The 13008-nt window shown below is 42.9% G+C and overlaps 1 protein-coding gene across 1 annotated transcript; it reads right to left on the bottom strand.

The window, feature by feature from the left end:
• Positions 1-3975: 3975 nt before the first annotated feature.
• On the bottom strand, positions 3976-12465 carry GNG10 (G protein subunit gamma 10). Its single transcript, XM_047699082.1, has 3 exons — positions 12309-12465; positions 6763-6894; positions 3976-4910 (listed from the first exon to the last, which is right to left on the bottom strand). The coding sequence occupies exons 1-2, from the start codon at positions 12387-12389 to the stop codon at positions 6769-6771; spliced, it is 207 nt and encodes a 68-aa protein (XP_047555038.1). The 5' UTR covers positions 12390-12465; the 3' UTR covers positions 3976-4910; positions 6763-6768.
• Between the last annotated feature and the right edge of the window lie 543 nt (positions 12466-13008).

The following is a 13008-nucleotide window of genomic DNA, read 5'->3' as shown; positions in this document are numbered from 1 at the left end:
TAAATAAAAATTTAAAACAAATCACTAAGAAAATATTTGCAACCTACATAATAAAAAAGATTTACATTCCTAATATACAAAGAATCCTACAAATTGGTAGGAAAAAGACAACTTAATAGAACAGTGCACAAAATACATGGGTAGATAGAAAAAAAAGATAGAAAAAATATATGGATAAATATTACACTGATGAAACAAAAGTAGCCAAAAAACATTTGAAATTATATGTAGCTTTATTCATCAGGCAAATGCAAAAGAAAACAGATCACCTATCAGATTGGCAAAATCTTTGAAAATTAATAATATTCAGTGTCAGCATGTTGGAGAAAGAACACATTCCTATCCTGTTGGTATAACATTTTTGGAGGATAGTGTGTATATTTTTTAATGGATGATTATAGGTTTCTTATTACTCTGGTATTTATATTTCATTGAGTACATTTTTTTAAAGATGTATTAATTTTATTTTCAAATGTCAGGATTTCTAAAAAAGTTATATTCTTTGCAACTATTCGGTTATTAACAAAACTTTTATATGTCATCTCTAAAATGGAGGTAATGGGTTTTTGACATTATTATAGGTAGTACACCAGCAAAAATGTTTGAAGACCACAAGCATACTCTATTTCCTAGCTTCTGAAATTATCACCCTATTGCTACCAAAATTGACCTCTACCTTCTCAGATCCAAGAGACACGCAGACATCACCTTACTTGACCTCTCTTCAGCGTTTGCTGTTAATCATGTCCTCCTTTTTGAAACAGACTTAACACCACCTCTTACTTTCTTCCTTCTCTCCTCTTGCTATTACTTTTCTTTATAGGACGTTTGATTTTGCTTAGGTATGTAGGGGGTAAAGACTTCAAAGAGAAACTTTCTGGAAATCTAATTGGAATTGCTATTCTACTTAAAGTTTTGGCAGGATAGCTTCTAAACTAATGTAAGGCTAAGGCTTCTCAGCTCACCTTTATACTGCCTTTAATCGGCTTCCAGAGGAGAGTAGTTTCTTCATAGGCCATCAAATGCAGCAAGCCTTGAGGCTAGGCAATCAACACTCATGTCCTTGCTTCCTCACCAAATGGAGTCTAAGTATTTGAGTCCTCCTGTGGGCATTTCTCAATGGTGCTTGCTGTTTAAGGACAGATTCTGCCTGGGCATGGAACAGCCTCTGTCAGAGGTATTGGGAAGCAAGTCTTGTATTAGGAGTCTGGTGACTCCTAAAGTGAGCTCTGCTTTAGCAGAGCACTCCTGGGAGCCACTGTCACATGACAGGTTGGGCTGATCCATAGAAGCCTGAAGGGTCTGGTTGGGCCCTTGCTGGGGGACCCAAAGTGTCAGTCTGGTCTCCCAATATCATCTTCCAAACAACCCATCACAAAGAATTGTTTGGAACAGCCCCAACTTCTCAGGCTGGCTCTTGGCATGGAACTTTGATTTTTTTTTTTCCTCTGAGAGCATTTCCCTGTGAGGTTTTTCATGTTCCAAAAAGTTACTTACCTTTCGATCCATTGCTAGTGATAGGGCTACTCACCTTTGAGAGGTTTTGGGAGATCTTACTCCGAGGTCCTAGGTCCAGCCCTAAGTTTGAGGCCTCACGAGAACATCAGCTGCCCCCTCCAACTGTGGATGGACATAGATACTCCTTCCTTTGCCACTGAGATTCAGGGCCCAAATGGGAATCAACACCAGGGCATTGACCCCTTGCCTCTCACAGTAAATAGGTTGGTTTTTCTCCCCCACATAGTAAGCTGACCCTCAAACAAGAGATCAAATAATTTTAATAAACAGAGCAACCTGGGTTAGAGGGGTGGGGAATGCCAAGAGCAATCCCAAATGAGGACTAAAAAAGTACCCATTTTTCTGTCTTTTGCCTTTATATTCAGTTTATGATTTTATCATACAACACGTTTTAACTTAATACTTATTTAAATTATTTATTTTAATTAAATTTTAGGAAGGTATCCACATCTTTTCTTTTTGATTTCCTGGTTTCCTGCCTTGCTTAGGAAGACCTTTTTAAACTTTTTACTTTAGTTATACAACTATTCCCTTAATTTTTCTTCCAATACATTTGTATTCTTTCTTTAACTGATGTGCATTTGTTTATTACATAATACAAGTCCAATTTTATTTCCTTCCAAGTGGACAACCAGTAATGCCAGCACTATTTATTAGTAAACCATACTTTCCTACCAAATAGAAAAGTCAAGTCTATTTCTGAACTGTTATGATCCAATCATTTATTTGCCTATTCCTATATCACAATAATTTTTTTTAAATATTTTTAAGGATTTTTTTATTTGACAGAGCAAGAGAGATCACAAGTAGGCAGAGTAGCAGGCGCCGGGGGGTTGGGATGAGGAGCAGGCTCCCTGCTGAGCAGAGAGCCTGATCTGGGGATCGATCCCAGGACCCTGAAATCATGACCTAAGCCAATGGCAGAGGTTAACCCACTGAGCCACCCACATGCCGTTCTTTGTAATTTTTTTTTTTTAAATCATAGTTTTAGGGGCGCCAGGGTAGCTGTCGGTGAAGCATCTGCCTTTGGCTCAGGTCATGATCCCAGGGTCCTGGGATTGAGCCCTGCATCATGCTTCCCACTCAGCAGGGAGCCTGCTGTTCCCCTGCTTGTGCTCTCTCTGTGTCAAGTAAATACATAAAATCTAAAATAAATAAATAAATAAAGGGGCACCTAGATGGCTCAGTCAGTTAAGTGTCTGCTTTCAGCTCAGGTCACGATCCTGAGTCCTAGGATCAAGTCCGCCATTGGGCTCCCTGCTCCCTACCCCCTGTTCATGCTTTCTCTCTCAAATAAATAATTAAAATCTTAAAAATAAATAAATAAATAAATAAATAAATAAAGGGGCACCTGGGTGGCTCAGTCAGTTGAGCATCATCCCAGGGTCTTTGGCTCAGGTTATTATCCCAGGGTCCTGTAATGTAATGAAATACATGGATAGATTTCCTTTTATCAAAATAATTTTGTCAGGTTGTATCTTCTCTTGATACACTAGTGAATTTGATTTGCTTATATTTAGAACACATATTTATACTCATAAATGAGAAATCTATAGCTTCTTGTATTATCTTACCAAGTTTTTGCCAGAGGAGAAATAGGAATCAAGAAAAGATTTTTTTCTTTTTTACATACAAAAGTCTGTACATAATAATGTATACAACTTAAGGACTTTGGAGGTAAGTATATACCTCTGAAACCATCATCACAATCTACACCATAAACTTATCCATCATGTCCAAAAGTTTCTTCTCGCACCCTCTTATTACTTTTTATAGCAACTACCTAATATAAGATCAACCCTCTTACTAAATTTTTCGGTATATAATACAATATGCTACCCATGGCACTACGCTGTAGAGTAGATCTCTTGGACTTACTTACCTTTTATAAATGAAAATGAGTTTTTTAATGGAGATTTAAAAAAATGCTTATTGTTGTTAAGATGGAGACTGGAACATGTTTAAATGTTGACAGAAAGGATCCAATAAAGTAGTTGAAGATAAAGGAGAAAGGATAATTAATAGTGTAATTTCAAAGAAGGTGAAACAGATCCAGAGAACAAATAGCAGGGTTAGAAACGGGACACCTGAATTTTGATTGAACGGAGGGGGAGATTCAGATAACTTAGATTTGGAAGTTTAGTGGCCAGAGATTAAGGGAGTTTCCATATGATGGCTTCTATTTTCTCTACTTGGTAACACTAATTATGCTAAAAGATATTTTCATTTATTTATGGATTTATACATAACTATTTCAAAGTGCAATGTTGCCAGAAATTGAGATGTTTCTGCTCATTTTTTATACATATATATATAATTTTTTTTTACAAAGTTCTCCAAGTACTTATAAGCAAAAATCTCACTTCCCACTTGTAGCACTCAATTTCACAAGGAAACAAAAATCCATGACACCTTAAAACAAAATCTGACACAAAATGTTGCTATCATAGAAAATGATGAATTAAGCAGAAATTTTATTTCCAAGCTCATCAAAGATTTTTACAAACACAAAGTATCCTTTTAAAAGTGTCCCAAATTAAATCAAAGGCACGTCATCAAAATAAAACACTTGTGACATTAAGAATTTATGTAGGTTGTAGTATTTTCACATTATTTTGTTTTTACTCATTTGTAATGTTCTAAAGAACACTTTTTAAAGACATGAAATAATGTAGTTTTTTTTGTTTTAAGTACAACCACAACTATAAAGTAGAGGAACTTAAGAAAACAAAGACCAAATCTGCTTCATACACTGGATGGGGCAATCTAATCCAAAACACAACATGAATCTTTCCAAACGAGTTTGCTAAGAAACAGCTCCTATGTTTAGTGTTACAAATGAAAGAATCTTCTCATTTAGAAAAATCAAGACAGCATTTGATTAACAAAGCCTACTCTTCCCCCAGTTTTATACTTGCTTGTCTTCATTTAGAAACTGTAAATTCAGGGGAAAAGAACAAGTTTTGTTATGGTATAAAAATCTTAGGAACAACAAATTACAAATATTCAATTTTTAAACAAACAAAAATGTTTGCCTTCCCAAAGTGTAAACATCCAGTAAATAAAACAAACAATATTCCAGGAATAAAAACACCAGTAATTTGCTTATGAAAGAGGTGTATTTGGTGGTAACATTTTTGTTTGTCTTAAATATAAAAGCACTTTACCAAGAGTCTGGCCATTATTATCTAAAGTCTTCCCCCTCACCCAGTTTCCTTATCTGAGTAGAAACTCATCAATTTCTATAAAATTTTGGCTATAGGACCAGGCCAAGGAAAGGTTTGAAATATCTAAGTCATTTGGCTGCAGAAAAGTGTTTTCTTGAGACTTGGAGGCAGTTAGTTATTCATCACTTTGCGCTTAAAAGCATTCCTCAGTGAACTTCTTCCTTACTGAAAAGAGAATGAGGTAGGTTTTCACGTTAGTAAGATTTATACATATAATTAACTACTCATCAATTCAGGTCACTTTAGTGTTCTCAAAGTAGAAAGTAACAATATAAAAAATATCTAAGCTACATTATTGAATGAATAACACCCATTAAGCTGCTTTGTAAAAAGGAAAATGCTATGCCAGCACAAGACTATTACTTTAATACCATAAATGTAGACATTTTCCATTAAAAGGTATAATAGTACCTGACAGCATGATTACTTCTTTCTGTTAATATGAGTAATTCCCTTCTGCAAATATATGAAAAAGGACCTAAGATGTTTACTAAGTCTTATGAAAATCCCTCAAGAACACATAATTTGAACTATATTGGCCCCAAAAGACTACAGTAATCTATGCCCTGACCTCTTCCCAAAAAAGTGGGGGGGGGGAGTGAAAATGTGAATGAAGGAAACGCAACACGTTAGGACCCATGAAATTCCCAATATGTCACCAAACAGGTGTTTTCTTTTTCGTTTTTTTTTTTTTTTTTAAGATTTTATTTATTTATTTGACAGACAGAGATCACAAGTAGGCAGAGAGGCAGGCAGAGAGAGAGGAGGAAGCAGGCTCCCTGCTGAGCAGAGAGCCCGATGTGGGGCTCAATCCCAGGACCCCGGGATCATGACCTGAGCTGAAGGCAGAGGCTTAACCCACTGAGCCACCCAGGCGCCCCAAACAGGTGTTTTCATTTCACTAATCAATTTGTAAAGCTCTTTTTTTTTTTTTTTAAGATTTTGTTTATTTGACAGAGAGAGATCACAAGTAGGCAGAGAGGCAGGCAGAGAGAGAGGGGGAAGCAGGCCCCCTGCTGAGCAGAGAGCTCGATGCGGTCGATCCCAGGACCCTGGAATCATGACCGGAGTTGAAGGCAGAGGCTTTAACCCACTGATCCACCCAGGTGCCCCTGTAAAGCTCTTTTAACTCTACCCACGCTTTTCCCCAGTAACTACATTTCTGGGGCGCCTGGGTGGCTCAGTGGGTTAAGCCTCTGCCTTCAGCTCCGGTCATGATCCCGGGGTCCTGGGATCGAGCCCCGCATCGGGTGCTCTGCTCAGCAGGGACCTGCTTCCCTTCCTCTCTCTCTGCCTTCCTCTCTGCCTACTTGTGATCTCTCTCTGTCAAATAAATAAATAAAAATCTTAAAAAAAACAACAACAAAACATATATTCTGGGGGCACCTGAGTGGCTCAGTGGGTTAAGCCGCTGCCTTCAGCTCAGGTCATGATCTCAGGGTCCTGGGATCGAGCCCCGCATCAGGCTCTCTGCTGGATGGGGAGCCTGCTTCCCTCTCTCTCTCTCTGTCTGCCTCTCTGCCTACTTGTGATCTCTGTCTGTCAAATAAATAAATAAAAAATCTTAAAAACAAAGCAAAAAAAAACCATATATTCTGAAAGCCTCCAGGGAAGAAATCATAGAATGTGGTAGGAACAAGTCTCCTCTGGGGAGTCCTTGGTCCAGAGAGCAGCAAGTCTACTGATAGCACCAAACAGCAAATCACAACACTGGAATGGTGTTAGGACAGAGATGGTGGGATTAAGGTCATGAAATTACTATCAGCCAACTCAGTTAAAGACCTCAAGTACATAAGGATATTAACTTCTCATGAGTTAGTGCCCAAGAGGATTGAGACTCACTTAATGAGATGTATTCCACAGACATGCTGACTAGAGTCACCCCTCAGGTGCATTTTACTGTTTCTTATTTTAATTTCCCCCAAATAGTGGATATTCAAAGCTCAGTTGCCCGATTCCTTGGGAAGCCCTGTGATAATGCCATGGCCCAAAGACAGCACAGTGTGTCATTACTCACCGGTCTTTAGAATAAAGCACAGGATCTGGGCTCCCGGAAGGGGTTGCTTCCAGCTGGAACACCTATCAGCAGGGCATCCTTGCAAGCATTCTGCATGCAGTACTGCTGCAGCTCTGCAGCTGCCTGCGAGACCTGAAACAAAGGGACACCAGCTTGACCTGCTGCTCACAGCCGAGCCATCTGATACTCTGAAAAATGATCCTACAGCCTGACAAAGGTCCCACATCTTGTGATCTCCAAAAGTCTTTTTTTTTTTGCTGAAAGTTTATGTTACAGTTTCCATGATTTAGGGTATTTTTTAATTCTGTTGCTTCTTCAATAAAAGAAAAATAAAGCTGGTATCTTTGATCCATTTAGAATCCTAGTTGTGAGACTGACCTGGTAAAGAAATAGCTCATTCTAGTACTTCCTTTACAAATTTTCACTTATAAAGCATGTGCTAATATAGTCAGGTTTGCCATGTGAGCAGACTGGGTTTTTTTTTTTTTTTTAAGATTTTATTTATTAATTTATTTGACAGAGAGAGAGAGATCACAAGCAGGCAGAGAGGTGGGCAGAGAGAGAGGGGGAAGCAGTCTCCCCGCTGAGCAGAGAGCCCGACTCGGGACTCGATCCCAGGGTCCTGAGATCATGACCTGAGCCGAAGGCAGCGGCTTAACCCGCTGAGCCACCCAGGCGCCCGAGCAGACTGTTTTAATGCTTACAAGGCTGAAGCCTTATCCAGTCTGCCCAAAACAAAGTGACAAGTTTTCTTCAAGCTTTTGAGGCAGGATAGCTTATTGGGTAAAAGTGCAGCCTCTGGAACCAAAATGCCTGGACTCAAATTCACCTCCATCATTACCTGTATGATCTTGGGCAAGTTAATTTCTCAGTTTTTGTTTCCTTATCTGTGAAATGTATTTTGTAACAGTATGTGAGTCAGTGAGTTGATGAGACAATTAAATGAGCTAAATGCATGTAAAACACTCGGAATAGTGTTGACACACAGTCAGCAGTACATTTGTGGCAGACTACAGAAACAGTCACAGTATTTTACAGCTCCTCTCACCAACAAGAGTCTTTCCCTAACACCCCTTGAATCTGGGTTCACCTTGTGACCTGGTTTGACCAGGAAAATGTGGTAGAAATAATGGACACCTTCTAGGTCGTAGGTCTGAAGAGCCTTTGCAGCTACCTCTCTTGCTGTGGTTGGAACTGTAAGACCATCTAATGAGCCCAGGCTAGCCTACTGGAGATCTTGTGGAGAATAATCAGTGAGCCAGCTCCTGCCACCTGCCTCCCAACTTCCAGACATGTAAGTGAGGCCATCCTCGATCATCCAGCTACCAACCAACCCTCCAACTGACTGCAGATGCATGGAAGAGTCCAGCAAAGATCAGCAGAACTACACAGCTGAGCCCAGCTCAAAATGTTGACCTAAGAACTGCGAATTAATAAATGTTGCTTTAAGTGACTAAGTTTTGGAGTTTATTAGGTAGCACTGATAAATATTATTCTGCCTTTCTTCTTATCCTCCATTTGATGCAGATTTGTACATCGAGGTTTTCCTCACATTCCATTTTATGTGCACTGAGAAGGTGTTTTGTATAAAATCTCACTCCTATCATAAAAAAAAATTGGTTCCAACTGCTGTTCAAGTATCACTACTAGTTTGTGTTAATTTTCTAAGTTTCTAAATACCTGGAAAATCAACTCCTTATGTTATAGTTACCAACTAGTTCCTAGAATGCCTTACGAATTTTGGTTTCATTAATGTAATAACAGTTTTTATTATTATAAATATAAAAACATAAAATAATATTACCAAACTAATGGTTAAGCTTCCTTTTCCCTCAAAAGTTCTGACATGTTCATGTTGATTATTATTGGAATTAATGGTTATATATAGCAGCTATTAATTCACAAGGAATTTAGAACCAATTATGCTCATGCTTACTATTGCTCCATTAGAGGGAACAGCTGAACTCACACATGATGGGTAGAAGGGAGACTAACCTCCAGGACCCCTGGAGAAACTGGACTAACTGGACTCTACCTAAAGAACATGGACAAAAAGTTAAGCTGAGTGGATATGCAGAGAAAATAAGAGAAGAATAAAAGTGGCCAGCATTTCTCTAGCACTTTTACAGGAAAAAGACTTTGGGGGTGGGGTTGGGGTGGAGTACAAACTCAAACAATTAGAAGCTGTTATTTGCCATGGGAGGTAGGATACCCAAATTATATGGCTTTCCTTGGATTGAGTCCATGCTCATCCAGCAACTTCTCAGAGATTTCTCCAAAACAGAGAAGGGGCCCTTGGAAGAATATTAAGCATTCCAATCACTGGTAAGAGATGCTCTCCATTATATGCTAGAAAACTGGTGTTCTGGTTTATTTACTAGTTAGCAAGTCTGCTAATGGAAGGCATCTGTGGATGTGGTGAGAGCATCCATTCATTACTGAGCCCTGCAATAAGGCAAACTAGATCCTGGAATGTTGTGACTCCCGAGGGTGCTGCCTTAGAGAAGCCCACCAAACACCTGAAACCATACTACATATGAGAACACCCCACAAATAAAGTTATTATCTGTGTGACTTTGAGCAATTCACTTGAATTCTCACTTTGAGCAATTCACTTGAATAATTTAAAAATTATTTTTTAAATGTAGAAAATACCTTGCCTAGCTACTCCACAGGATAGGCAGGCAACTGGCTCCCAGCTCTCCTTTCCCTCTCAGGTGCCAACATCATCCTGACCATTTTCAACAACCCTAGTTTCAGTTCCCTGACCTCCTTTCCTCAGATGGCCTTCTCCTCAGTGCCAACAGTTACACCCAACACCTATAACTGCTCCACATCTGAAATTTTACACTTTAACTTCCTACTTTCTGATTACAATCTCTCCTACCCATCCAGAATGCTACTTCCTTCTCACTACATCCTTTCTTTGACCTCAGGAGAATGCCTCCTCCCCCTTTGCCAAGCCCATCACCAGGAGGCTGGCTCAGTTCCTTCTCTATCCAGTCTGCGTTCAGCCTCCTTCTGGCCAGCCCCTCAAGCTCCTTGCCCTTTGGCCCCACTTCCATCTTTGTGTTATACCTCCTCTGCTAACCCACTACTTGGATCAACTACCATTCACCTTGGACACTCAGATTCCTGGGTGACTAAGTGCTAGTGGAGGAAAAACAAACAAACAACAAACCCCACAAGTAGGGCAATCAGTCTCCAATCTCAAAGCAGCTCGGTCTTCAGAGTCACAAGGTGCCTATGATTGTGCCTGGTAGGGGCTCCTCTCCCATCCCCAACAACCTTCTCCTCCATCCTCACTCTTGTGACTGCATTAGCTTCCTCCCCTCAGCCCTAGAAAAAACTTGGCCTTCTACTTCACAAAGAAAAATGTCATCATACAAGTCCTTAAGTCCACACATCTAGAAACATCTATCTTCACACATGTCCTGATCTCCTTTCTTCCTATCTCAGAAGTTGCCCTCCAATCCCATGTCCCCACAGGCAGACTGCCTGTCTTCTCTACCTCCAATTCTCCTTCTCTATTTGGTCCCCCTCTATCTAAAAATAGTTTGTTCCTTTCCCTCAACCTCGAAATAAAGCTTTTCATTTCCTAAATTAAAAGAAATAAGGGTGCCTGGGTGGCTTAATTGGTTAAGCGACTGCCTTCGGCTCAGGTCATGATCCTGGAGTCCCGGGATCGAGTCCCACATCCGGCTCTCCGCTCAGCAGGGAGTTCTGCTTCTCCCTCTGACATTCCCCCTCTCATGCGCTCTCTCAAATAAATAAATAAAATCTTAAAAAAAAAAAAAGAAATAATAAAGTTGTTTCCTCTTTATTTTTTTTTAATTTTTTATTTTTTCAGCATAACAGTATTCATTATTTTTGCACCACACCCAGTGCTCCATGCAATCCGTGCCCTCTACCATACCCACCACCTGGTGCCCCCAACCTCCCACCCCCCACCCCTTCAAAATTCTCAGATCGTTTTTCAGAGTCCATAGTCTCTCATGGTTCACCTCCCCTTCCAATTTCCCTCAACTCCCTTCTCCTCTCCATCTCCCCTTGTCCTCCATGCTATTTGTTATGCTCCACAAATAAGTGAAACCATATGATAATTGACTCTCTCTGCTTGACTTATTTCACTCAGCATCATCTCTTCCAGTCCCGTCCATGTTGCTACAAAACTTGGGTATTCATCCTTTCTTTTTTCTTTCTTTTTTTTTTTTTTACAGCTTTATAAACATATATTTTTATCCCCAGGGGTACAGGTCTGCGAATCGCCAGGTTTACACACTTCACAGCATACTACTACTACTACTACTACTACTACACTACTCACCATAGTACATACCCTCCCCAATATCCATAACCCCACCCCCCTCTCCCAACCCCCTCCCAAGTTGTTTCCTCTTTAAAACCAGATTTCTTTTTTAAAAAGGCCTGCCTACCCTTTTACAATCCAGATTCTTCTACCACTACCTCTGTTACTAAAACCTCTTCTGCATGCCATAACTCTCTTGATCTTGTTTTATAACCTTCACGTATGGTCTAAAGTTATTTTACTTATGTGTTTATTGATGATCTCTGCCACTATGATCACCACATTCTCAGTACCTAGAATAGCGCCAACTACAGAGAGAAGGCACTATGGAAGTACACGGAATATCACAGCAGTGTTCATTCATACACACGAACATATATTCTACAAATAATGCTACCCTAATTGCTCAACACAATATACAACAGATGCTTTTGAATCAACTGACTAAACATTAGACATAATAACGAAGCCTCAAATTTTTGAAAGCCCCTCCTTCCTTGCTTTCTCTTGGTTCTCCTCTCCTCTCAGCCATCTTTGGGCTGGTCCAGGGGTCCACCCTCTGGTCTTTTCGTTGACACACATTTTTTACTCCCATACATTCCTAGGACTCCTTTCAGCCTTGTCCTCTGAGCCTCCAGCCCAACCTGCGTATCTCGGCGAAGTCCACACGTCCAACACCGAAGTGCTCATTCCGCGAAGCCGCTCTCCCGCTTCTCTGCGGGGATTAAGGGCAGAGCCCGACGCCCGGTCACCACGCCAGAAACCTGAGCCCCGTCTTCGTCCGCGCTCTCGCGCTCGTCCCATCAATCCTTCAGTAAGACCGGTCCTCGTCTACGCGGCGGGCCCGGACCGCATCCTCCCGCAACAGCCCAGCCAGGCCGGCCGCGCGCCGCCCGCATCCCTGGTCTGCGCGCGTGCGCCCCGCTCCGCCGCCCCCACCCCACCCCCACCCCGAGGCCGGGTCCTCACCGCTGACTGGGAAACTCCCCCAGGGCACTCGGCCCGGGCCCCGCTCCGGAAGACTCGCCGGTCTTCGCGGACCCAGCAGGCCCGGCCTCCTATCACCGGCCGCATCCCCGCCGAGGCCGGGAAACTGGCCAGGACCCGGCTGCCGTCCTCACGGCCGCCCACCACGACCCAGCCGCGGCGAGGAGCAGCCGGCCTCTCCCCTCACGCCTCCCCGGCGGGGGCGCGCCGTCACCGCGCCGCGAGGAAAGGGCGCCGCCGCCCGTCTCACCTTGATCCTCTCCACGCCGGCCTCCAGCTTTAGCTGCTCCACCAGGCGCTGCAGGGCGTTCACACTGGCCCCGGAAGACATGGCGGCGGCGCTGGGCTCCGAAGGCGGGGGAACCGGGCCGCGGGAGCCGCGAGGCCCCGTGCGCGAGCGCCGCCCCGGGGCGGGAAAGCCGCTGCGCCCGCCCCGCCGCGCTGCCCCGCCTCTCCCGCTGGCCGTCTCCAGAGCGACAGAAGCCGCAGGTAAGCGACCATGTGGGTTCCCGAGTCGCCTGGCACTTAACTCTCTCTGCTCTCTAAACGTGGATAGCAGCCGCACCTGCGTCTGGACGCGGAGCCGCGCGGCAGACCCATCTCCTCAGCGCGGTGGCGCTTCTGGAGGAGCGGGCGCGACCTGCGGGGGTGGGGGGCTCTGGGGCTCGGGAAGGTGGAGACGCACTCCTGAGAAATCGGAACTGGGACTCGGGGTGGCTGGAGCCCACGTGGCAAAGGAGCTGAAGTAAGCTCTTGGGGGCTTCCGGGCCTTGCCGTAATGGGGATGGGGGGAGAGGGAGGACGGTTGGTAGAGGAGCCCCATGAGACGGTAACCAGGGTGTGAGTCACCTGTTCCCGTGTCGTGGGAGTCCCGTCAGTTGAGTCGGTAGGTCAGTAAGGTAAGCAGGGCTCAAATCCCAGGCCTTGACATCTCTGCGGAACCTGTAGAA

The sequence above is a fragment of the Lutra lutra genome, chromosome 13, assembly GCF_902655055.1.
Source record: "Lutra lutra chromosome 13, mLutLut1.2, whole genome shotgun sequence".
Taxonomy (NCBI): domain Eukaryota; kingdom Metazoa; phylum Chordata; class Mammalia; order Carnivora; family Mustelidae; genus Lutra; species Lutra lutra.
Note: the sequence above shows the minus strand (reverse complement) of the source record. Positions and strands in the feature narration are given on the sequence as shown.